At 39.4% G+C, this 24,204-nt stretch overlaps 3 protein-coding genes across 7 annotated transcripts; 2 read left to right on the top strand and 1 right to left on the bottom strand.

Annotated features, from left to right (window-relative positions):
* The first annotated feature begins 106 nt into the window (after positions 1 to 106).
* Positions 107 to 5,076, top strand: kbtbd12 (kelch repeat and BTB (POZ) domain containing 12). 3 transcript variants are annotated; one of them, XM_061688521.1, is made up of 7 exons: positions 107 to 121; positions 727 to 756; positions 967 to 2,101; positions 2,178 to 2,448; positions 3,571 to 3,721; positions 3,813 to 4,010; positions 4,584 to 5,076. In XM_061688521.1, the coding sequence occupies exons 3-7, from the start codon at positions 1,029 to 1,031 to the stop codon at positions 4,748 to 4,750; spliced, it is 1,860 nt and encodes a 619-aa protein (XP_061544505.1). In that variant the 5' UTR covers positions 107 to 121; positions 727 to 756; positions 967 to 1,028; the 3' UTR covers positions 4,751 to 5,076. The 3 variants fall into 3 exon arrangements, with proteins under 3 accessions (XP_061544505.1, XP_061544507.1, XP_061544506.1); XM_061688523.1 differs by lacking the exon at positions 107 to 121 and having other exon boundaries at positions 671 to 756; positions 967 to 1,947; positions 2,038 to 2,101; XM_061688522.1 differs by lacking the exon at positions 107 to 121 and having other exon boundaries at positions 734 to 756; positions 969 to 2,101.
* Positions 5,077 to 5,247: 171 nt separating this feature from the next.
* LOC133409260 (uncharacterized) lies at positions 5,248 to 10,945 on the bottom strand. The gene is made up of 6 exons (XM_061689048.1): positions 10,880 to 10,945; positions 9,533 to 9,602; positions 9,225 to 9,351; positions 8,846 to 8,973; positions 8,672 to 8,720; positions 5,248 to 6,341 (listed from the first exon to the last, which is right to left on the bottom strand). The coding sequence occupies exons 2-6, from the start codon at positions 9,586 to 9,588 to the stop codon at positions 5,700 to 5,702; spliced, it is 1,002 nt and encodes a 333-aa protein (XP_061545032.1). The 5' UTR covers positions 9,589 to 9,602; positions 10,880 to 10,945; the 3' UTR covers positions 5,248 to 5,699.
* c10h1orf159 (chromosome 10 C1orf159 homolog) lies at positions 10,367 to 17,781 on the top strand. 3 transcript variants are annotated; one of them, XM_061689050.1, is made up of 9 exons: positions 10,367 to 10,530; positions 11,465 to 11,545; positions 11,626 to 11,710; positions 12,335 to 12,430; positions 12,524 to 12,580; positions 14,884 to 15,018; positions 15,536 to 15,561; positions 15,650 to 15,674; positions 15,787 to 17,781. In XM_061689050.1, the coding sequence occupies exons 2-9, from the start codon at positions 11,474 to 11,476 to the stop codon at positions 15,882 to 15,884; spliced, it is 594 nt and encodes a 197-aa protein (XP_061545034.1). In that variant the 5' UTR covers positions 10,367 to 10,530; positions 11,465 to 11,473; the 3' UTR covers positions 15,885 to 17,781. The 3 variants fall into 3 exon arrangements, with proteins under 3 accessions (XP_061545034.1, XP_061545033.1, XP_061545035.1); XM_061689049.1 differs by having other exon boundaries at positions 11,407 to 11,545; XM_061689051.1 differs by lacking the exon at positions 12,335 to 12,430 and having other exon boundaries at positions 11,407 to 11,545.
* The last annotated feature ends 6,423 nt before the right edge of the window (positions 17,782 to 24,204 follow it).

Here is a 24,204-nt window from a genome sequence, read left to right as displayed (position 1 = left end):
AATAAACAAAGGATGTGATAATGTTTGTTAAGGAGAAAATATTAACTTAAGGGTAGTTTTAATGGTTTTTTGGCAGCTTTTTATCGACTGTATTCTGCTCATTTTCCATTTAGAAGCAAAGGTAAGGCTAATGAACCATGTAATGTCAACTTTAAGTTTAAACCATGGTTGTAAACTATTTGTAGAGGGCAGTGTTCCACTTAATGTCCACCAATATGCGCCCATGTCAAAAGCTAACATGACTCTCCATTATACTATCCACTTCCAAAAGTTAAAAAATATTGTCCAAGGTCTGTTTCCGTAAACATGCTTGCAAAAAGTGTACTGGGACTTTAACAAAGTGCAACCATGAAATTTGAGTCGGAGCTGTGAGGTTTTCATTGCAGTCATTCCAGAGCAGTGTGCATGTGACTGAGGCAAACAAACTAAAAATTGGAACAAATGACTCCAAACAGAAAGAAATATGTTCAAATTTAACTATAAAACCCAGAGTACATGAAGTAACATTTTAAAAAGCTAACCCTCCCTGACAACTCAAACAACTATAACCCTCAAAAGATGAAGGCCAACAAAACACTGTCTATTTTGGGGTCAGGAGCTCAGAAGCCCAGAGCAGTGGAGGGGGTACATATCTTTGCCTCCTGCAGTGACATAGACTGCCTCCTGACTGACGAGAATAACATGTTGTCTGATAAAAACACAAGATATTTAATGTTCTTCTGACAGGGGAGCCAGCAAGAGAAGCCGATGAATTTGGTAAGGCTTTATTTATTTTCACATGCTAATTGAATAGTCCATGTATTGGATGTGGATGTTATCTAGTCCAGGTAAAATCCTATGATCTGCAAACTGAAATAAATGAGTCAGTATTGTGTTGTCATTCTAATATTTTTGCTGCAATCAAGCGCAACAACTATACTGCAAAGAAATAAATATTCTGATATTACCACTTTGTTTCTGTTTCAGAGAAAGCCCCCTCACTAGACACAGTATTTTGCGCATGAATTGTTCAAACCTTGAAGCAAAAAATGGATTTCACAACCAAACATGGACTGGTTCTGCTTGAGCAGTTAAGGAAGATGAGGGAGGCAGAGCACCTGACAGACGTAGTGCTAGTTGCTGAAGGCGTAAGCTTTCCCTGTCACCGCCTTGTTCTGTCTGCCTTCAGCCCCTATTTCCGTGTTATGTTTACATGTGGCCTCCGTGAGTGCAACAGCAGAGAAATATTCCTGCGAGACATCCCTGCAGACAGCCTGGCTCTCCTCTTGAACTACATGTACAGCTCAAATCTTCCTCTTACCAACCCCAATGTGCAAGGAATCTCCATTGCAGCCTTTCTCCTGCAGATGGATGATGTCTTCACTCAATGCCGGCATCACATGACTGAGAACATGGATGCCTCCAATTGCCTCGGTCTGTTTTACTTTGCCCGAGATCTTGGTGTAGAGGAACTGGCTGATCAAGCTCAGCGCTTTATGAGACAGCAGTTTGTCCAAGTCTGCCAGAATGAAGAGGTTTTAGAGCTCGAAGCCCATCAACTAGGGAAGTTAATCAGTTCAGATGACCTTAATATTTCTAGAGAAGAAACTATTTTAGATGTGGTTCTTCGCTGGGCCAAACACAGTTTTCTGATGGAAGGAGAAGTACGTAGCAAGCACCTCCCTGAGCTCCTCAGGAAAGTTCGCCTACCCTTGATCAACCCAGACTATTTAAAAGAGACAATGAAGAGGAATACAGCCTTGCTGGCTGACGCTGAATGTATGGAGATAATGAGGCAAGCTTTGGCGATTGTAGCGATGCATCCTTCCGCAGTACCACGCAAAATGAAGTTGCGGTATGGGATGGAAACCACAGATTTGCTACTCTGTGTGGGTAATGACAGCAATGGGATTAGGTCAAGATATGCCAACTACAGTGAACGCAGCTTTTGTTACGCCCCCACAACAGGTCGGATTTACTACATCACCTCACCTCGATACGGAGATGCTCTAGGGTACGTATGTGCAGGGGTTGTAACTGAAGACAATAATATTATAGTGTCAGGAGAGGCTGGTGCCCGCAGGATGTCCCGACAAAAGGAAATGAATGTAGAGCTCTACAGGTGAGAGGAATAATAGGTATTGTAATACAATAACTGAGCTACAAAACATGGCACTTATTGTGGTTTGGTCTGCCAGGTACAAAGTCGAAGCCCAAGGCAGTTGGGAACGTCTGACATCAGCAGAGTACCGTGATTCTTATGGATTAGGCTCCTTGGGCGATACCTTGTACCTGATTGGTGGGCTGATGAAGCTGAAGAACCAGCTTCTCATCACTAACTGTGTGGAGCGATGGTCTCTCCAAGGAGGACCTTGGCGCAGCGCAGCACCTTTACCAGTGCCACTGGCTTATCACAGCGTGGTCAGGCTGAAGGATCGCCTGTATGTCATTGGTGGTAGAACACCACAGGTAAAAAAAATAATAATAAAATAAATAAATAAACTTGACTATGCATTAAAGTTAAACAGAAACAAACTTTCCAACTCAAGTACAGTGGACCGTCTGTACTGTTTCACAAGCGTATCAGCGACAAGAGCAAAATAGCAACAACAGAACTCAAAGAAGGATTTTGTTGCCAAAAGGGTTAGTCTTTAACAGTTATGTTTGTCTTACTAGTAAAAAACTTGTCACATACAACACAACTTTAACTATGCTAATACTGTATATTACTAAAAACATTACCTGTACTATATTTAAAGGTGCGGCACGGTGGACGACTGATTAGAGCGTCAGCCTCACAGTTCTGAGGACCCGGGTTCAATCCCCAGCCCCGCCTGTGTGGAGTTTGCATGTTCTCCCCGTGCCTGCGTGGGTTTTCTCCGGGCACTCCGGTTTCCTCCCACATCCCAAAAACATGCGTTAATTGGAGACTCTAAATTGCCCGTAGTTGTGAATGTGAGTGCGAATGGTTGTTTGTTTGTATGTGCCCTGCGATTGGCTGGCAACCAGTTCAGGGTGTAACCCGCCTCCTGCCCGATGATAGCTGGGATCGGCTCCAGCACGCCCGTGACCCTAGTGAGGAGAAGCGGCTCAGAAAATGGATGGATTTATATTTAAAGGTTTTCTGATGGCAAAAGTTCAACCTCTGGAACAGTCATTCTTTTTCCACCCAACCTGTTTAGGGTCCTGGGGAACTGAAGCCTATCCCAGCTGAGTTCAGGCAAAAGACATACTACACCCTGAACTAGTGGCCAGTCAATCACAGGGGACATATAGAGACAAACAACCATTAACACTCGTATTGACATCATCACCGAGTGGGTACTGAACCCACACTCCCCCACAACCAAGTCAAGCAAGTAAACCACGACAACGCCATTCTATTTGCATTATATGTCATGGGAAAATCTGAATAAATTCCAAGTGGAACAGCTTCCTGGATTTTGGTTGAACTGAGGGTCCACTATACAATATCTCTTACAATTTTAAAAGAATGTGTACTCCTGTTAGTTGTAGTAGGCCTCTGCATCTCCTTCTTGAATGCACCTGTTCTGCTTTGTCATGCCCTCTCTCCCCCTCTTGACCAACCAGTCATACCGAATGGATGATGAGCCAGACCGTCTTAGTAACCGCCTTCTTGAGTATGATCCAAACATAAATAAGTGGACAGAGCGGGGTCCAATGAAGTATTCAAAATACAGATGTAGTGCTGTTGTGCTCAACGGGGAAATCTTTGTAATGGGTAAGCTTTCCAAGAGGAAAGTGAAGTGGCACAACAATTTAATGGTTCTTTGCCAATTCAGAATGACTCAGTTGTGATGTTGCTTCTGTAGGAGGCATTGGCTGTGAGGGTGTGGACCGAGGGCAGTCACGGCGTTGTCTTGATGCTGTGGAGCTCTACAACCCAGATGGGGATTATTGGAGGGATGGACCTTCTCTACCATGCTCTCAACTATCATTGCGCACTAATGCCTCAAATGCTGGTGTGGTGGGAGGAAAGATTTATGTGTGTGGGTACTACAAAGGAGCAGGTGAGATTACTTTCTATGTCCATATAAGAGGTGAGCCAGAAACGTTTCAAGACTGGTGTCACAAAAGATATATTTCAAACCTTAACTACAAACAAGTTTTCCCCCTCAATGTGGGCCAGACGATCAACCAGTACATGTACAAAGAGGGCATTTGCATATTTTAGTGTGCAAGAACAGGCGAGAGCTGTGGCAGCTTCACCATGACAACCCGTAGAGAAGAACATTCCCATGCTGAAGCAACTTCCCTACTCTCCTGACCTTGCGCTGCCTGATTTTTGTCTCTTTCCGAAGCTCAGCGGGTCAAGGGGACCAGTTATAAGCAAGTTGGCCGTGACAACGGACCTGCAGATGATCCCCAAAGAATCCTTCCAGGAGTGCATGAAAGCGAGACAGAGAAGGCTGAGAAAGTGTTTTAGATTCCAGGGGGATTTCTTCAAAGGGAAAAACTTGCAGTTTGGGTTTGAAATATTTTTTTTGTGACACCAGTACTGGAGCTTTTCTGACACAACTTGTATAATACAAGGGTGCAAAATGGTTTAACATGACGGATATTTTCTGTTTTGAAACATGCAGATCGTCATGATGATATTACAAAAGACATCTTGGAACTAGACGCCTGGGAGAACCGATGGACGGTCATTGCTCGGCGTGCTTTGATGCATGACAATTATGACGTCTGTTTAGTGGCAAGTCTGAATCCAAGAGGACTAATATCTCCACCTACAGACCTACCGCAGTAAATAAATAAAGTCAGCTGTGATTTGGAGAATGAATTGAATTGGTGAAAACACCAATTCAATTCATGGTGCTGCATCTTCGAAATTGTACTTAGTAGGAAATTATACATTAATGCGCCTGCATGAAGTCCATGCACACTTTCTGCAACTCACTCCACAACATGGACGATACACGGCACTTAAATTGTTAAAGCTATTTAGGTAGAGCGTAAGGAGATACTTCTTTAAACTAAGTTCTTTATAAGGAAAACAATAAATGCTTCATATTAATGATATTTGTTCGCTTTACATATATATTTTTATTGCATTTCAACCTCCTTCCATTTTCTACTGCTTAACCTGTTCAGAGTCATATGGGAGCTTACCCCTGTTGACTCTAGGTGATTGCTTATCCTTTTGTCAAACATCTAGGCATGCAGTATGGTAAGAAATGGTTGCACAATAATATTTGTAATAAACATGCACCTTATCTATTCTACATCAATTGTTTTTTGCCTTTATTATTCCTTCTTGACTAATGCAAAACAAAACATAATGCAGTCTAATACAACAAACCTGCAATGAATCTGAATGTTAATTATTTTGGAGAAGTGTCAATGATTAATGAAAACTTTTGCTGATATTCAGCACAAACAATACCGGTAATCACCCTAACTTTTTGAATACACATAAAATAGGTGATTTACGCATTATTTTGAACAGACAAGTCAACAGCACAAATACAGAATAAGTTAAATTCAAATGTGAGCAAAGAAACTAAAGTTGTTACTTGTTTCTTAACAATAGGATATTTATAATCAACTCTAGTCATGGTTTTTGGGAAATGTGTCATGTATGCATTTAGTATCAGCCAATACTTCCGTCAGAATTCTTATCCGACCAAATAAATAACCATAACCAAATGGCTTTGTTTTGACAAAATAATCAATAATAAACATCGTTGACTCATCTTCTACAAAAACAGCTGCCACAGGGCATCAGGAGGACTGGAGTCACGTAGCGCTATCTCTGAGCTGAAATTGACTTTTCTGGGGCTTTCAGAGCCGCTACTCTCTTGAGACCAGCAGCTGAGAGGTGTGATGAAACATCCAGCAGTTTCACTGGATCTGCTCTTTGTGTTCGACTGTACTAAACTCTCTGGACCATGACCGCTTACTTTACTCAGGCCAGGAGACTGTCTGAGAGGCCTCGAAACATTTCGCTGTTTGCTGCAGTCCATGACAGTTTGACTGTTTTCTTCCACGACAATGTGATTAGATCTGTGTCGGACCAGAGGTCTCCTTCTGTATCTGCTTGTGGGTTTCTTCTTTCTCATTTTAACAGCACAATCCAGATCAGGAACTTGACTGTCTGGTGTACAGGAATTCTGTGCCATTTGGGTCCCTTTGTCCTGTCCTGGTGATGTCTGCATGGCTTTGTCAGTTACTTTAACAGAACAGAGCTTACCTGGGTGCTCTGAAACTAAGGCATTCAGCATCTGCAAGGCCTCCTCAAGCATGCTTTCTTGCTTCGAACTGGCTTCTTCTTGCTCCCGTCTCAGACAATCCACATCACTTCGCATATTTGCGGCAAATTCTGTGCTGCTGTCTCCATTCTGACGGAAATCAAACAAAGACCAATATCAGCTAATGCGACACGTGACTTTACCTTTGCAATGTAAACAAACAACACAGGAGTCACCTTTTGCACCCGCTCCCCCAATTCTGTCATCATCTCTTTCTGGGAGTTCACTGTGTTCAATAACGTTTTAAACTGCTGTGAAATGTCACTCTGCATACTGCTTACATTTTCCACTGAATGGATGAGAAGCATAGTTGAATGAGAGGACTAAAACAATTTGATCTTTAAAGTAATGTCAAAGTCAAGAACCATGTAAAAAAAAAAAGTCCAGGGGAATGCCGTGTGATCTAAGTTTATCAGTGAGCAAACGGCCCCATCTGCTGGTTTAAGATCTCCCTCCATCAAAACCCTTTTTTTGTTTTTATTTATTTATTTATTTACTGCGTTATGCATAACATACGTCAAAATTAGTCTGTGACATGGTTTAAGTTTGACATCTATGTGGTCTTTCGCTTGAATGCAAAAGGCAATAAACAGCATAAGTCTTGGAAAATGGGTGGACTTGAAATTATTGACAGTGTGACCTAGTTTTGTCAAATAATATTCAAGTGCCTGCCCACTTTGTGGTTGGTACCCACCCACTCAAATAGGGGTGCAACAATCAATCAATTAATCAACTACAAATCGATTATGAAATTAATTGATGATGATTTCTGGTAATCGATTAATCATTAGATACCTTGTTTAACTTAAAATTGTCCAAATTCTTGGAATTTCAGCCATTCAACAGTAAATATGAATATTTATATTTATAATAATAGTAAAACCGTAAATATGAATATTTATATATATTATAATAACAAATCAGAATGGTTATCTTTATGTTTCATCAAAATAAAACATTGGCAAACATCTTTTACTTTGGGAAACAATTATCAAGATTTTTGCCTATTTAATGACATTTTATAGACCAAACCTCATAATCAATTGATGATTGTGCATTTTCTGCATTGTCAATTTGAAATAAGTATGTTTTTTAGTACGATTTCGATTAATAAAAAAAAATATATATATAGTTTAAATTCAAATGAATGGGCGCGAATGATGAGCATAAACATAAAATATCCCCATCTCTTTTCAGATCGCGTTCCCTATTAGCGGGCCAACAATCCGATGCTTGGTGAATTGTGCTTCACAATGATAGCAGCGCTGCCAACCCATAGAAATTCACTTGCAGAACAATTATTGCAGTATATTATGTCATAGGATAAAAATTATTCTGCATACTGTTCAATTGCACAATATAATCCTTATGCTATAATCGTAATTGTTGATAAATGATGTCTTTAACATTTGTTATTTTAATGTTTTTTTATTGCATCAATCTTGCAATGGCGGACGCAGTTGCAGCCTGAATCAAAGTATATGAGATTTCGACGTGCCATCGTCAAAAATGGCTATAGATTATGGATTTGATTAATTCTTGATTATGGATTAATTAATTCTATGGATTAATCTGCCTTTACCAAATCTGTTTTCAATCTTGGTTAAAAAAATATTTGTAAAAAGTCTATTAAATCAGATCTCAAACGTCAATTAAAGTCAGCACTCTGTTTTGCAAACAAACAAATAACATTGCTAATAGATTGAATTGGATAGTCGATGCATGGACAATAGTTTATATTTCTAGTTTGTGAATGTACTTATATAGATGTCTTCTCTTGCATGCTATTTATAATATATATTTACATTTCTTATAGTCACTACTGCAAGCAAACAGATTTTCTCCTCTCTCTTTTTTTAAAAACAATATAGTTTTTATTTTAATCAAATTCATTCACGGAATTTGCATTAAGGTGGCCGGAACCAGCGCTGTACTGGCCAGTAATGTAGGACGCTGGATTCCCCCCCCCCCCCCCCCAGTATTTCCGAACAATTGGTGTTACGGCCATAAGGAGTCAGCAGTTCACTGATTTCCGTAACATAATACAGATATTCAGTAATATTTGGCAGCTCTGTGATAGTAAGACATCGAAAAAGGACATTTTGGGCATTTCCAACTCTAATTATCTCATAAACCCAATAAAAGGACATCAAAGAGTATAAAAATAAAATTCTGAAAAATTATGACCGGAGACCTTTAACAACTGTTACATTATACTTTACACACAAATTATTTTAACTTTTACTACAACCTCTAATGTAACATACATGTTGAAGACAAATTGCTTAACTTTTGGAGGACGGTTTGGCAAACAGATGTGTTTTCGTCGGTGTTTGCAACGAGTTGCTGTATCTGAAATGTAATGTGTATAATATTTCACAAAATAAAAATGAGTCAAATAATAGAAATAATTTACTTACTTTGGTTAGGGTTTCGTGAATTTGAAGGCATTCTTTTGCAAACCTATCACTGCATAAAAAAAACATTGCAAAGCATGAGGATTTTAAGCACACCACAAGGATGAATTCAAGCAAAGCTATGTGTTTCTCAAGATTTGTTTTCTTTAGCTCAAAGAAACAAAAAGAGGACACTACCTGTCATTTTTTTCTTTTGCTTTTTTCTTTGCCTCCTCAAATGTATCCAAAAGTGTTTGTTTGTTCATTGTGTCTCCAAACAGGAGAGGCTTGGACTGATAATTGGTTGAAATCTTGGTGTCGCTACACTAAAAAGAAGAAATTTACAGTTGCATTCAATATCAGGTCATCTGAAAGTTATTTTTCTCACAACAGCCCAAAACTATTTTTTTTTGGGGGGGGGGGGGGGGGGGGACCTTTGTGTGCTGTGGGAAGTGTAAAGTATGTCTATCATTTAATGCTACATTAACAGAGGTATGTTTTATTTTGTGAAAGGACGTGGAACACCTGTGGCCACTAAAAATAAAGAAAGCCTCCTATAGTTACTGAATCATCTTACCTCTTGTGAACTTTGCTGGGAGTTCCTGGATGACAAACTCTTATCCTGAGAAAGACTTTGAGAATGTTCCCGCCAAAATTGGGACCCAAAGAAAAACTGAGAATCTGTAAAGTTGGTGGCTCCATTTCTGTTGATTATACGGTCATATTAAAGAAAATAAATACCCAGTTGTAGAAAACAGTATTGTTTAAAGGACTCTAAAAGGGCGTTTTCGACATACACTGTATGAAATGAATCAAGTTTTTGATACAAATGACTCAACAAACATCAAGTGGGGAAACTATCTGTTTGTGTTTGCTTATTATCACCTGCATCCTGTTGACTGTGTGTTCAGCAATTCTTTTATGTTCACCGTGTGATTCATTGTTTCGGCTGCCCCTAAGGAGAAAAAGTTGACTTTTTTGTGGGGTGGTTATGCTATTCCATAGAACAGCGCTTCAAATAAGCATGTTGTTAGCTTTAGCTTAGCAAGCAGTAAATGTTCTGGAGACTGTTTACTGCTAATACCATCAAGCATAGCACCTGCTAGTTCAAGTTAGCTTATGTCCCTTACTTACGTATTTGACAGTAAGCTAAAGTGTAAAACAGACTCACAGTCAACATATCTGTGAGGAATAAGCGACAAAGATATTTAAAATCGCCCGCCCAAAGAACGTCACAGGGAAGCCGAAAGCCAAGGTGCATTCAGGTGCCCTCGAATGGGGGGAAATTACGCGACCATCATCTGCACGGGTGTATACGCCGATTTTGCAAGTCCTTTAACGCCATTTTTTTATTTTACAAAGATAATGCATATAATTAAATACAATGGTGACAATAACATTGTAACATGTAACGCATAGGTGGCAAATGTACTCATGCACGCATGGTGACCAAGTGGTTTGCAGATCCACATCACAATTCGGAGGTTGGGGGTTCCAGTCCTGGTTTGTGTGAAACGAGCATATTCAGTTTGCTGTTGGGGCGAAAACTAAAATGAACTCGCCTTGGGAATGGTTTCGTCCCGTGGTTCAGATTTTCCCCACATTTCCACGTTTACTATGAAAGTCCAACCCGGATTTTGACAACCATCATTCTACTACTTTCTGTGTTTAGCTTTTATTGTGAAAGTTCCCTACGGATGTTGACAAGCTGATGTAAAGCGAGCAGCAAGGTGCTGCCATTAACGAGAGACCGAAAGTACAGTGGAGGTGTGTCGAAGACAAATCCGTCAACAACAAACCTCAATCTTCTCGGACAGATGACATCTGACGTCAACTGAATCACGCCTGGTGTTCGGTCCAGGCCGGATTGTACAGTTTTGCCGGTGAGTGAACTTTTTTTTTTTTTTTTTTAGCAACCAGCAGCTGCTCGGTTTGTGCTTCGCTGTTATAAATACACGTCGACAATGAGAGATGCCTCAGTAATGGAGTTGTTGTCTTTTACTTGCGTTTGCCGACACAGCTCAGCTCAGCACAGCGACGGCCGGTTGGCACAGGTTAAATAACAAAAATTAGCCCATACGCACACCTTCAGGCTTCAGCTAATAGCCACATATTATTTTACATTCGAGAAATCTCACGGCACACCACCAAACAAAAATGCTGCCTAAAGTACTTTGTATATATAATTAAAAATAAATAAAATAGTCAAATTTTACTCGGAAATGTACTTACAAAGTGTGGAATCTGGGCCTATATAGTTGAACACAAACCTATCATTCTGTTGTATGAATGGCAACAGGTGGATACTCGGGTTAATTGTACCTTCTGCCATCTAGTGGAAGAGCATTCAATCGTTCTGCTTGTCACTTTACGTCACTGACATAGATAGATTTTTTTTTTCCCCTTAGCTCAATAAAGAGAAATGGGATGAATTCCCGCAGCACCCTGACAATCCCTGGCACGCGAACATGCTGTGAGATCAAAATGATCCAATTCTACTTCATTTGTCTGAAATTTATTATATATTGTTTACAAATCTAGTGTAATACATGGGGGGGGGGGAAGCCAAAGAAAAAGCTCAACACACGTTTTGTTGAGTTGATGCTCTAGATGTTCACTGAACTGACTAATATAATTTGAGGAATTGTGTTCAACTGGGTTATTTTTCTGTGGATCCAATGTTGAATTTACAAAAGCAATTGGACTTTTAAGGTCCCACTGCATCTTTACCTTTCATTATCATTTTGTTTCTCAAATAGATGAATGCGCCAGCCTTGTTTGATTCTTTTTGCCTCCACCCCACACCCCCTTCCCAAGGGCTCAAACATGGCTCTGTCATTCCTTTTGGTCTTGGCAGCAACAGTGATTCTTATCAGACCAGAGACACCTGTAACCAAGGTAGAAACATTAACCAATTCAGTGTTCTTTGTTCAGCTTTGGTCAAGTTTCTCACAAGGAAACATGGCGTGCGTCCACAGGCTCTACATCATAACTCACTGGAGTGCTGCAGTGAGAAAGTAAAGACGAACAGCTCGTGCTCAAACGACACTCGCTGCGAACCAGGTATCATGTCATGCCATCCTACCATTTGCAAAAACAGATTAAAGAAAGTATTGATTTAAAAAAAAAAAAAAAGTAGTGCACATGTGTCTAATGGACATCGTTCAACAGGTTGGAAATCCATTTTGTGAACTGTGATTCTTGATGAAACAAAAGAAAAAAACAACTAAGTATATCATGGTATCAAATTCACATTAGCTGTTACGTATCAGTTACTTTTTTTTTTTTTTTTTTTTTTTTGCATTTTACTTTGAAGCCATTATGTTTAAAGAAAAAAAAAAACTAAGGGTGCAAGCAACGATAAGATAAGAAGCAATAAAAATGCCAAGCTGATGAATGCACATGCTAAACATGGAATTGTGTGATCGTTTGTTTGTTCAAGCTCTGCACACGTTATCACAACATGAAAGGGGTCCTGGCTCGGCCACCAGTTTTACAGAGTAGACCATAAAGTAGGTCATTTACCGTTGCTGTGGCGATGACAGTTAACACGACTGCCCTTGTTTGAAGCCAGTGTATCTTCTCATTATTTATTACATATTCAACATGGAGTTTGATGTCAGATGAATACACACTGTTGTGTTAATGGACCTTTGAAGGCAAAATGTCGTCATATGATTTCTTTAGGATGCTTCTTCCGTGTCCTTGAGGGCAGCAATACTGTTTGCATATTGTGTGATCCTGCTGCCGTAGACTCGGAGAACATAACGACCTGCACCTACAGTATGCAATTTTTGAGAAATCATGCAGTTTTTTTTAGAGCAGTAAAAATATGAAATAATGTTTAATTTACTGTTCCTGTGTCTTTGCCATTAGACTATACAACGGACAGGAAAAACCATACCACAGTCACAACTGTAATGCCTAAAATTGGTGAGTTCTATTCCTTTACCGTACTGCCATCTCCTTCTACTTAAATGTGCTGTAATGCCCTTTGTCTAAATATACTTTTAAATGTTCCAGTGAAGAACAGAATGGCTGATTATAATTCTTAATGAATTATATAAAGGAATATCCCAAATATTATTATTATTACTACTACTTCTACTCATTTGTAATGTGGTTAAAAAAAAATTAAGACTTGTGAACGGATACTACTAAATTGTAATTCTAATCAAGTTATGTTTGCATATCACACATTCACCTTTAGATGGCATCATTTCCCCCTTTTACACTCAATAGTTTTCTCCACCACCGGAAGCATTTTGCATTGCTTTTGAAAAGTAACCAATTCATTGAATACATTTCCTATGTTTCATTTTGATGGAGCTCAATAAAATGTGCTTTTTTGTAATAATTTTCTTTTTTTTTTTTTTTTTTTTAACCAAGCATGTCATGTCTTAATATTCAATACATGCCAAAAGCCAGTGCTGAGTTTAAGCGTGAGGGACATAGAGTACCATGAATCAACCTTTCTATATAAACGCATCATTGAGGGGCATTGAAGATGACACCTGCATTGACAGCAGCTGGCTGTGTCTATTTTGTGTTAAGCCTGTAATGATACAGTATTAAACCTGAAAATCGCAATACTGTTAAAACACAAACCTGTGTTGAAAAGGCAGAATTGCAACCCACCCCTTCCAACTACGAGAATTTGCGCCTCCATTATAGATGCAGCCATATGAGGTGACAGTACTACCAAACATTAATTTGAATAACTGTTGTTGACCAATACTGGCCACTCATGCCAGAGTAGCATCTGCCCCATTTGCACACTGACTGAGGAGTATCTGAAACATTTGCACAATCAACATTGTCCCAGATTATCGCACTACTCGTCACTTTAAACTACATACACTCCTTGAAGTGTCGGCGCCCTTTGCAGAATAGTCATTGCACCGGACTATTGCTATATTAGTCATTCAAACTGCTCTAAGTGCTAGAGGACTTTGCACAATTGTCAAAAAAAATAATAAATTTGTACCGGGATTACCAGATAACTAGCAACCCTTTATTGCTTAGTGACTGTTTTTGTCAATGTCTTTATGTCTCAAAAGTGTTCTCTGTCAATTGACTGTCTGTCGTCGTACTAGAGCGGCTCCAACTACCGGAGACAAATTCCTCGTGTGTTTTTTGGACATACTTTGCAAATAAAGATGATTCTGATTCTGAACATATTATTGAATATTTTTTTGAAAAAACACAAGCCTAAACTGATGATACATTTCTTCAACAAGACTCCTCCAACTGCAAAGCAAATAAAATTTATATAGCGCATTTCATACACAAGGTAACTGTGTGCTTTCCATGATAAAGCATTTAAAAACAAGGGGGGTAAAGACTGCTTGAAAACATTAAAAACAAAGCGTGAGAAAAGTACAATTAAAACAGCGTACAGTGCAAGAAATATCATTTAAAAGTGGAAATGCTTTAAAAAGTATGAGGGGGGGGGAAAGAAGAGTTTTTAACCTGGACTTAAAAACATTCACACTTGGGGCTGACATCACTTCTGTTGGTAACTTATTCCATTTGTGTGTCATGTGGCTACTTTTTCCGGTGATGTTCATCTGACCAGAGTGAGCAAAACTGTGGCTACCGCTAATACTAGTTCAACTAGGTGAGGAGAGCCAATAAACCTGAAAGTGTGGACCCTCCAAGTTCATTTAGGTCAGGAGCATTTCGGCTAACCTGTTGAGAACAGAGATAGAAATCGCGTCGCCAACAACACCTTATTTGCTGCAAGTGCTTCGAAAAACATCCCCAAGTCACGGGCAGCATGTCGAACATGTGAATGCACCATTAAAGACACGTCCTGAAATTGATTTAAGTCGAGCATGAAAGAAAACACATGGACGGTCTTCTCGGACAAGTTGTGCGTGATATTTTTTCGAAAAAAAATAAAAAAATTATGAATAAAAATATGTGTATAAAAATCAGCACCCAGAGAGTCGCATTTTTCTCCAATGTTTTTTTTCCCCCAATTTTTTTTCCCCAGGTTTTTGTTTTTTCCCCATTTTTGAGGGAGAACCAACCCATAAAACACTTATTGGTAGTTTATCCCCACCTATTCAAGAATTTTTGATACGAATCGAATCTTTACCTTGGTGTATCGTAGGAGCCCTATACTTATATTTAAAAGAAGACCAAGTTATTTTTCTTCAGGCAACAAGTTGTATTTTGAGAATTGGCTGCAACCCGTTGATTGTGCATTCGTGTGCTATGTCTGTGAGCAGGCGGTGCAGGCGTGGCCGCCTCGCTTCTTCTTGGAACGCTGTTGATCAGCCTGTTTTTGATCCTCTCTGTCGCCTCCTTCTTCTACCTCAAACGCTCCCATCGACTCCCAAATATCTTCTACCGCCGCAACAAGGGTAAGCCCAGTACCAGTTCCTCAGTCGCATTCCGCACGCTTAGCATCCCAATTTCTCAATGGCTTCATAATCACTCACTGCCCCTGTTTGTCTTATTGAGATGAGTGAGCTGTCATTTTTGCCAACCATATAAAAAAAAAAAAATACCATCATACAGTGGCCATGCAATCGTTGAAATATCGGAGACGAAAGCCATCTACGATACACCACGAGCTTTATGTAAATGAAGAATTGAAAACTTGTTTTAATATAGTCATCTTTCAATCAAGCATACAAAAAAAAGTTAATATAATAATTACACTTGAGTGTGATATAAAGCTGTACAGTATATATAACATCACAACATTGATAATTTGTCCCATCCCTATTTAAACTTATCTGAACATACTTGAACTTACGGAAACACACTTTGTAAACTGCATTCATATCCATTTTTATGAGAATTTCAACGTGTATTTTTTTAATAATGTAAAAGCAGAAGAACGAATCAATGAGTCAATTTTATGTCCTCTTACAGCCTTTATATTCCAACCAAGTGAGACGGTAAGTCTGCTTTGTTTATGACGCAATTTGAGTCATACACACACAAACGGTTTGAATGTGTAACAGTGGCAATATTCAATTCTTCTAGGCTGTCATGATTCCTTCTTCTTCAGGTAACCTACCCATTCACTCAACAGTTGTTGCCAAACAGGTTATACTGTATTGAACAAAGGCATCGAAGCCTTGTTGCAAATACTTTGTGATTGCTATTTTTTGGTTTTGAAGCGAGAAAACAAAGATACGTTCGACGGGAGCGTCCCTCCGCGACATCCAGTGGCGCCATCACACCCACCGCCTCCACCACGAGGGTCCACAACGTGTAGGAGGAAAGAGCCAAGGAACCATGTGAGAGTTTATCATTGAAAGACATGATTTGACTTCTTGGAGGCCAAATTTGAACTGCAGCTGTTTTTATTCCATGTCACCTCAATACGAAATAGTGTCCACCGTCACACTCCCTCTGTGAAATACTATGGGTACAAAATTTAGTAATGTCATTCATCAGCTTGTATTCTAACTCATTGATGCTATTTTTTTTTTGTCACACTTGAACTTGACCTTTTTACTCGTTAACGAGCTCATCTGAAGTAATTGCGTTAATGCTGCACTGACACATGTGTATGGGCTAATATTTAAATAACGCCTTTTGTTTTTGTAGAGGCAGTATTTGTATGTCTGAAAAATATATTGCAGTAGCCGAGAAGCAAGACATCTGTATCATTCCGAAAACAGCTTCCATCTCAATCCCCATCATTATCTTGGTAGCATTGGTAACGATCGCAACACCGAGATGTGCGCTTTCACGTGACACACATGAGGCGTCCCCCTCGACACACACACACTTAAAAACCACGTGACTGATCGGATGTGTGTATTCATCATTTTGAGGCTAATGTGCAGCGAGCCAGTGTCCGAGTTGGCTGATTGTGACAAACCATCATCATCAGAACAACCCAGTCACATCTGGGCTGTTCTTTAGTTGTGTGTGTTTTTATACTTCATAGTTTGCATTTCTCTACTGTACTTTATCTATGACCGTATGTGACTTTTTTTATTTATTTATTATTTGTATCCTATCAGCCAAAATGAATGTATTTTCCTTGTACAAGCCACACAATACAGTTAGGTGCGTATGTACAGTGTAGCACAAAATGATTCTTTCCACGGTTAAATTAAAACTAAGGGTATTTTTCAGCTGGAAATGACACAAAGTGACAAAACACTGTAAGATGATATGCAAAGAATATATTTCTTTTAGATTTTAAGAAATAGTTCCATGTTCCAAATAATTCATACCCTTTCAATACATGTATAGCCAGCATTCTTAATTTACAGTAAATCAAAATGGTTATAACTGTTAATATCAGAGTCTTTTAAAATGGTGCAAAAATAAGGGATATTATTTTTAAAATGTAAACAAATTATTTTACATTAACATCTATAACGCAACTTCTTAGAGTGTTTTGCCAATTTCTTGTAATTCCTATTCTGGAGATCCGCATTCAACAAACAAACAAAAATAGCCAACTGCAAATTAGGCCAAGGTATGAATTATTTTGAGCTGAACTGTACGTACTTAAAAATGCTTCATTATTAAAGAAGAAATTACGTTAACTTATGGAATTCTCTGTCACCCTAAATAGAAAAACATCCCCAATTGAAATGAAGATAACTTTAAATGTAGAATAACAAGATCTTGGTGCACTTTATAAGCAAATATCAGGCTTTTTTACTGAGATGCTTGAGGAGAAGATGTTGCTCACTTTATAGTGAAATTTTATCGACCAGCAGAAAATACTCCTCGATATTAAATACAGCAGTACATACAGTACTTCTTTGCCAAACGTCGAACAAATTGAATGTGATGATGCCTGTGCCATGAAAAGCTTTAAACGTTGTATTCATATTTCACACATATTCCAGTGGCCTTTTACTGTATGCACCACTTTCAAAATAAGGCTGCCATCCAAGTTTTATTTGCGACATACTTTATATTTTGATTACACTTGAGATTTGAACGAGCACATGTGGCGCAAGCAGAAGTATCTCTTTCTAAACAAGAAGTGATTATGTTGCCTCGTGTGTTTGATATTTGTCAGCGCAATACATGCACACATTCTTTTATACAAACTATTGTTTTGTAACTGTGTACTTGTGACGTGATGAGAAACGCTCTGGCGATCAGACGAATGTTTGCGGGAATAAAGCACCTTTAAGTAAGCGTTGTCTTTGTCTAACTGCTTGTTTACTCTAGTTTAGTGCTGGTTCAGAGATAAGTATGCAATCTTTCCTCTTTTTTTTTTTTTTTTTTTTTTTTTTTTAATAAATTCTCCCACTGATTCTAATTGACTTGAGAGAGTTGTGCAAATATCAGTAGTAAAATGTTACTAATGCGTGTCACCTAGTCAATACAAATGCACAAAGGTAATCCTTGCAGGGTCAATATTGTCATTAGTGATGACATCAATGTGTGTGAATTATCCTATTCCAATGAGAACTTTAGTAAGGATTTATACAGAAAATATGTTTTATGAGTTACTTGAAAAAAAGCCTTTTTCTCTATTTTGAGTAAAACTACCAAGGACCATCTGGTTCACACAGAAAAGAAAAAAAGATGTCAAATTAAAAGCATGTATTTACTTGGGGAAGAAAAAAAAACTGTCCTTATGAGGAAAAGAGGAATTTTTACAAACAAATGTGAAAATGCCAATATATTTTTAAACCCTTTTTGGGAGAGACAGACAAATGTTTGCACTATTGCAATAGTTTTCATACTGATTATGCTGTTGCTGTGACAAAAACATGGACTAATTCATTGTTGTTGCTTAAAATAAGATAACCTTCATTAGTCCCGCAATGGGGAAAATGTACAATTAACTGTTTATTCTTGTAATATTAAGACTTTTTCTCTCAAATTTAGGAGTTGAATGTATTCTCCGATTGCTGCGGGATTTGCGCATCCTACAAAAAAAAAAAACAATTGCAAACGTTTTGGGAAATTAGTCCAGTTCAAACAGTGGAATTTTTACAGGTGTTTTTTTTAAGTAGTTGATACAATATATATTCCTAATATTGACTTTACATGTTAAACACTTTTGTTAAAATGTAGAGATTAAAAACTAAATGAAAACAGGCTACATTGAATGATTTTTCAAAGTTAAAAAATGAGTTATGTACATAAAAATATATATTAAAAGTATGTCATCTTTTTGATATCTTTGGCCTAGTACTGTATTATGTTGCTGCAAATGCCATTTCAGGGGACAACAGTTTTTTGTCTTTGATTTGAACCATCATGTAAATCATAAAGTATATTATTGCTACTCAATGTCAAATGATTGAGGGTACTGAAATGTCACACCTCTAGTTGTAGAGGGCAGAACATGTTCACCAGCAACAGCTCCATGTGACTGGACGTAGTCTATTTATAAAGAGCGGTACAGTGCACCAGGCTGACATTATGTGAGGTCGACACACAACAGGACATTTTCCTGCAGGAGACTTCAGACTGCAACGTTTGTCCTTGTCTTCTTGCAGGTATGCAGACTCATCTAGTGTTGGTGAATTCGATTGGGCAGAGTCTGACAAATATAAATGACTAACATAGGAAGCTGTTAATGCAAATTAACTAAAGGTGTACCTTTGGAATAAAATAAGTCACAAGTTAATTCCTTAGACATGCTGAAAGTACAGTGCTCATAAATTACTAATAAATGAAAATTTAAATCTACCAAACTTATTGACCTCTCTTAAGCATGGTTGTGAGGTGTTTGGTGGTCTGCTAGGGGGGCTCGGTCTCCATTTATCATATACACTCGGCCTTAATATGTACACTTTCATTATAAAGAATGATGAAAAAAGCTACATTAACTAAACGGTCTAAAAGGTTTTGACTTATATCTATCATTCTGGTCCATGCAGCGCTGTAAAATGTACCTAATATTTTGTCCCTGTTGTCCAACTAAATATGCCAACCAAAATATTGGAAAGTAGGATGCCATTCTACATCAGCGTAAACAAAAGTTAGCACTATAGTGTGTGTAAAAGACGAATTCTTTAATAGAGCTCTTGATTTCATTAAATTGTGCAGGTGAACTTAATGTTGTGACCGGAATAAGCTCCATATTTGCACTCTATAAGAAGCCCTGAATACTTACTTAATACAATATAGGGTAATATGACACTATATGATGTATACTATACTACTACTAGTTCACTATATTTAGCACAAACATGTTGCTGCCTAGACAGTACAAAGCGATCAAGGATACAAGAGGACAAAAGGCAACATAAACACTTGCACACTGACCTTCGTGTTGCCATTTCTGCTCCCAGGAAAGCATGTGAGGTGTGAGAATGGATGACTTGGATCACAGCATGCACATTGCAGAGGAGGACTGGTCTAGCTTCTACCAGGAGAGCGAGGAGTGCTGTGTGCCGCAACCGCTGCTTGCCTGCCCTGAGGGCCTCTGCCGGCTGGACTCCTCGGTTTCAGCCACCCACTCCCTGCAGAGCTTGGATAAAAATATTACAACCTGTGTTAAAGTGGAGGTCATTCAGGGTGTTGCAGGAGGACGAGACGAGGATACAGCTGAGGATGATAAGGGTCAAATATGTAATTATATAGGAATCCCTCTTCTCAGAAAAGAGGTGAAGGGAGAAGAATGCATCCCTGAGGAGACCAAAAAAAGCATCATACAAACACTGGAGGCTGTTGTTAAAGACGTTGCTCGATCACTGCCAACAGAGCGGGAAACAGACGTGAGACGTCAGGGTGAGGTTACCAACAGAGTTCCTCCGAGCGAGGAGAAAGAACGTTGGTTCGTGACGCTGTCGCTGAACGACAGTCCACTGCGGCGCCGGGCCTGTGCAACTCCAAGGAAAAAAAAAACTAAACAAAAAAACACACCTCAACATGATAAAAGTGAAGTGAGTAAACATATGAATGTAATACCAAGTCAAAACATGAGTAACGAGCAGGCAGGGCAGAAAGGGCCTTGTGATATCGTGCAAAACATTAGTGAGGGAACCATGAGTGATGGTGATATGGTACAAAACCTTAGAGAAAGATCCCTTCATAGTGGACAAGATATAAAGAAAAACTACAAAGAAAGAACAATGCATGACGATGATTTAAGGCAGGACAACCAAGAAGGAACCCTGCATGATGATATTGTGCAAAACGATGGCGAAGGAACCCCGTACGATAGTGATGTATTGACAAACCGTAGAGAGGGAACCCTACATGATGGTGAAATGATGCAGCACAATAGTAGAGAAGGACCATTGCATGGTGATGATACTGTACATAGCGCTAGAAGGGGAATCCTTCAAAACCTTACAGAAGTAACCATGCATGATGAAGATGTGCAAAACAATAGAGAAGGAACCGTTTATCAAGATCATACCGCGCAAGAAGACAATGTAGAAAGAACCCTGCGTGGTGATATACTGCAAAACAACAGAGAAGGAACCTTAAATGAAATCATTCATTTTGAAAGAGTGGACTCAGATGAGTTTGAGGACAGTGTTGAGTTCTTCACCCTTCACAGTTCTGGTTCTGAAATATATCTCTCGGCTGCTGAATCAGTGGATCAGGATCTCTTCGAGGAGGATTCAGTTGAAAACCAGCCAACAGAGTGCCCATCTTATTCTTCATCATCATCATTATTATACAGCTGTGATCCAATTCAGAGTTCTGAGAGCCAGCAAGGCAGTGATCTCCATGCAGCAGTCAGTAACTGTGACAGTTCTGGTGACCAAGCTCATGTTGAGCCCACATGGGCCTTTCCATTGATTGGCCAAATAGGTGAAACACCTCCAACTAAGAGCTCCATCCAGGCTAAAGCGGATCAGCCCGAAGTCAGAACAGAACAGAACCTTAGACCGCGTAGTGGCGATGGTCATCGTTCCGTTCCCAATGTCATCGTCACCCCTGTGGCCGACGGCCCTGAAGCATACGTCCAAGCCGCGGGCCACACGCCGTGCGTCTACGCCATCTCGGCCTTCTGGGATGAAATGGAAAAGTTAACCATAAATGACCTTTTACAGCTGAGGATGGCAAAAAGCCCGCCTCCCACGGAGATGTCTGACGTCCCGTCACAAAGCAGCTCTCTCGTGGACCCCGAGGAGCATCATTTGACGGACGGAGGCCTAACGGATGTGTCCGACGCTGCCGACTCGGACTATTTCACACAGCCGGATGACTCCAAGCCTGACCGATCCAGCTGGGATTTCTCTGTGTGCGACTTTGAAGACGACAATTGGCAATATTTGGGCGTTAGCAGGAACACCAGTCCTGATCCGAGCTGCAAAAGCCAGCAGGAGGAGAAAGATGAGGAAGGGGGAACAAGTTGTCAGACCCCGGTACCAGTCGAGGAATCCGCAAGACAAAACCTAATCCTCAGACGGATGAAGAAAAACAAAAGTGTGCAAAATGTACGCGCTATCAACACAGAGGATTTATCGTTACAGTCACTTTTACACAGTGATGAGAAGAAGTCCAAGTGGGGAATCATGAATTTAAAAGAAGGAGGCCGTGTAGGATCGACAATAGCAGCACCTGTCCAAGGAGAAGGTCTGGAATCTTTCTCAGAATCCTTCATCACACGAGGAACGGCACACAATAATATCATTTGCATATATGATCCCAAAGGCATCTCATTAGCTCCAGTTTGTGATGATATGTTTTGTACATGTGAGCAAAAGATGTTCTTACCAACCCAGGGCCACAAGTGGAAACCCATCCCAATCTTTTCCTGCTCGCATCCGACCATCAGAGAACTCACCCTCCCCAAATGGAATTACCCATTTTTAAGTGCAGACTTCCTGGAAGAGGACGCCATTTCCCCTGTCCGAATTGTCTCGCACGCTCTCCAGGTCGCTAAAAATCCAAGTGGGAAGAGTTTACTGTCATTCGGGAAAGTCTGCTTCCAAGACAAAGGCAGCAACTGGTGCAGAAGGCCTGATGGGTGGGTGTTCCCCGCCCGCAGTGAGGAGGGCGATATCGTTGTTCCCACAGTGGGCGGAGTCTCGCCTCAGGTACCTGAGCAGCAGAGGATTGTGGGAACAATACTGAGACCAGGTAATCGTGGCAGTCCAGATGGGGAAAATGAAAATAGCAAAGCAACATTATGAATAATGAATGTTTCCTGTAGTGCGAGAGGGCGTCTTGTCTGCGCTGCAGCAGTCTGACATGTGTTTGGTTTGCATCGCATTTGCCTCTTGGGTACTGATGTCATCAGATCCAGAGTCTGCTGATGCCTGGAAAGCAGGTGGGAAACGTTTACTTTTTTTTTTTTTTTAAGTGGACACTCACCGGACACTTCATTAGGTACACCTGCTGAATCTAATGAGAACTTAATCAAACCATATGCCTTGACAAAGATACTGTTATATTGCTGTTTTAATCTGAAATGTGTATTAGTCCAAAATATTGAAATTGGCTCTTAGTATGATGCAGTGCAGTTGTACACCACTGCAAACTACAATCACAATAATAAACATTGAATTAGAACCTCAAAACTGAACATCACACTATACAGTAAGAATGCATTGTAGGGGATGTTATTATTAGATTGTGCTTTATATATATTACACACTAGATCATCAAGGCAGTTTTTAGACAAACAATCCACATAAGTAAAGTGCAGTTACTAAGTGATGTTTTTTTTTTCCAGAGAACAAAAGACAAATCTGGCACTGTGTGAAAAATTAATTGCCCCCTTTATAAAATCATAACTGCGATTAAACAGTTTTTTTGGGGGGTCTAGGGGGCTTGATTGATATGCATAATGCCATGATTCAAAGAAATAAAAAAACAAAAGTAACAAAGTGATTGAAATCAGTTGTTGCTGCCACACGTGGCAAAACCCGTCATTAGGTTCCGAGGGCAATCTTTCACTTTAGGCCAGATATGTTTGGATTTTTCCCCCCAATTAGAAAATGCATTTTCTATTTACTTTGGTTGTCTTTGTGTGATATTAAAATTGTTTTGATGTACACTTTATGTGTGTTTAATATACCAAAAAAAAAAAAATTACATTTAAAAGCAATTTAAAAATCAGAAAGGAGGTAGAAACTTTTTCAGGCCACTACACTGTGTATCACATATCTACATTACAACAATATAATAAAATGTGCAATATCTTTTGCAGCTCTGCTTGCAAACGTGAGTGCACTCTCAGCAATCCAGTATCTGCGACAGATCAAGTGAAGATGAAGAATCCTCAACACAAGATGTCATTTCCCCACGGGTCCGTTCATAAACTATATCTATTCTACTTAAAAGTACAATCAAACTAGTGCGACAGCGTTTCAAAGTTGAGAGCAGCTTGAAGCTAGATGGGTTATCTTATTCCCATGTTATTAATCAAATGAATTATATCAAGTGACTTTTTTTTTTTTTTTAGGTTTGCAACATGAATGGCAGAGTAAGTAAAACAAAAAAAATGGTTGTGTTGTTTCATGTGATGAAACAAAGTTTAGACTGCAATTTGCACAATTACACCCATTAGGCAAAAAAAGCTGTTAATACCTCGATACCATTATTAAGTATCTGTAGCCAAGCTTACTGTAGCTGTGCCAGCAGATTGTACGGTTTCACGCCAAGGAGGGTGGCTTTATAGATGACGGACTGAACGA

The sequence above is a fragment of the Phycodurus eques genome, chromosome 10 (assembly GCF_024500275.1).
Source record: "Phycodurus eques isolate BA_2022a chromosome 10, UOR_Pequ_1.1, whole genome shotgun sequence".
NCBI lineage: Eukaryota > Metazoa > Chordata > Actinopteri > Syngnathiformes > Syngnathidae > Phycodurus > Phycodurus eques.
This window is presented reverse-complemented; position numbering and strand designations above follow the sequence as displayed.

Coding starts and splice junctions, on each gene's coding strand:
- c10h1orf159 (XM_061689049.1), top strand. CDS start 11,411: ATGCGCCAGCCTTGTTTGATTCTTTTTGCCTCCACCCCACACCCCCTT. Junction 11,546..11,625: donor CAGAGACACCTGTAACCAAG/GTAGAAACATTA, acceptor GTGCGTCCACAG/GCTCTACATCATAACTCACT. Junction 15,675..15,786: donor CATGATTCCTTCTTCTTCAG/GTAACCTACCCA, acceptor TTGGTTTTGAAG/CGAGAAAACAAAGATACGTT.
- kbtbd12 (XM_061688521.1), top strand. CDS start 1,029: ATGGATTTCACAACCAAACATGGACTGGTTCTGCTTGAGCAGTTAAGG. Junction 2,102..2,177: donor ATGAATGTAGAGCTCTACAG/GTGAGAGGAATA, acceptor TTGGTCTGCCAG/GTACAAAGTCGAAGCCCAAG. Junction 4,011..4,583: donor TGGGTACTACAAAGGAGCAG/GTGAGATTACTT, acceptor TGAAACATGCAG/ATCGTCATGATGATATTACA.
- LOC133409260 (XM_061689048.1), bottom strand. CDS start 9,588: ATGAATCACACGGTGAACATAAAAGAATTGCTGAACACACAGTCAACA. Junction 9,352..9,532: donor ACACAGTCAACAGGATGCAG/GTGATAATAAGC, acceptor TATAATCAACAG/AAATGGAGCCACCAACTTTA. Junction 8,721..8,845: donor GCAAAAGAAAAAAATGACAG/GTAGTGTCCTCT, acceptor TTTTTTATGCAG/TGATAGGTTTGCAAAAGAAT.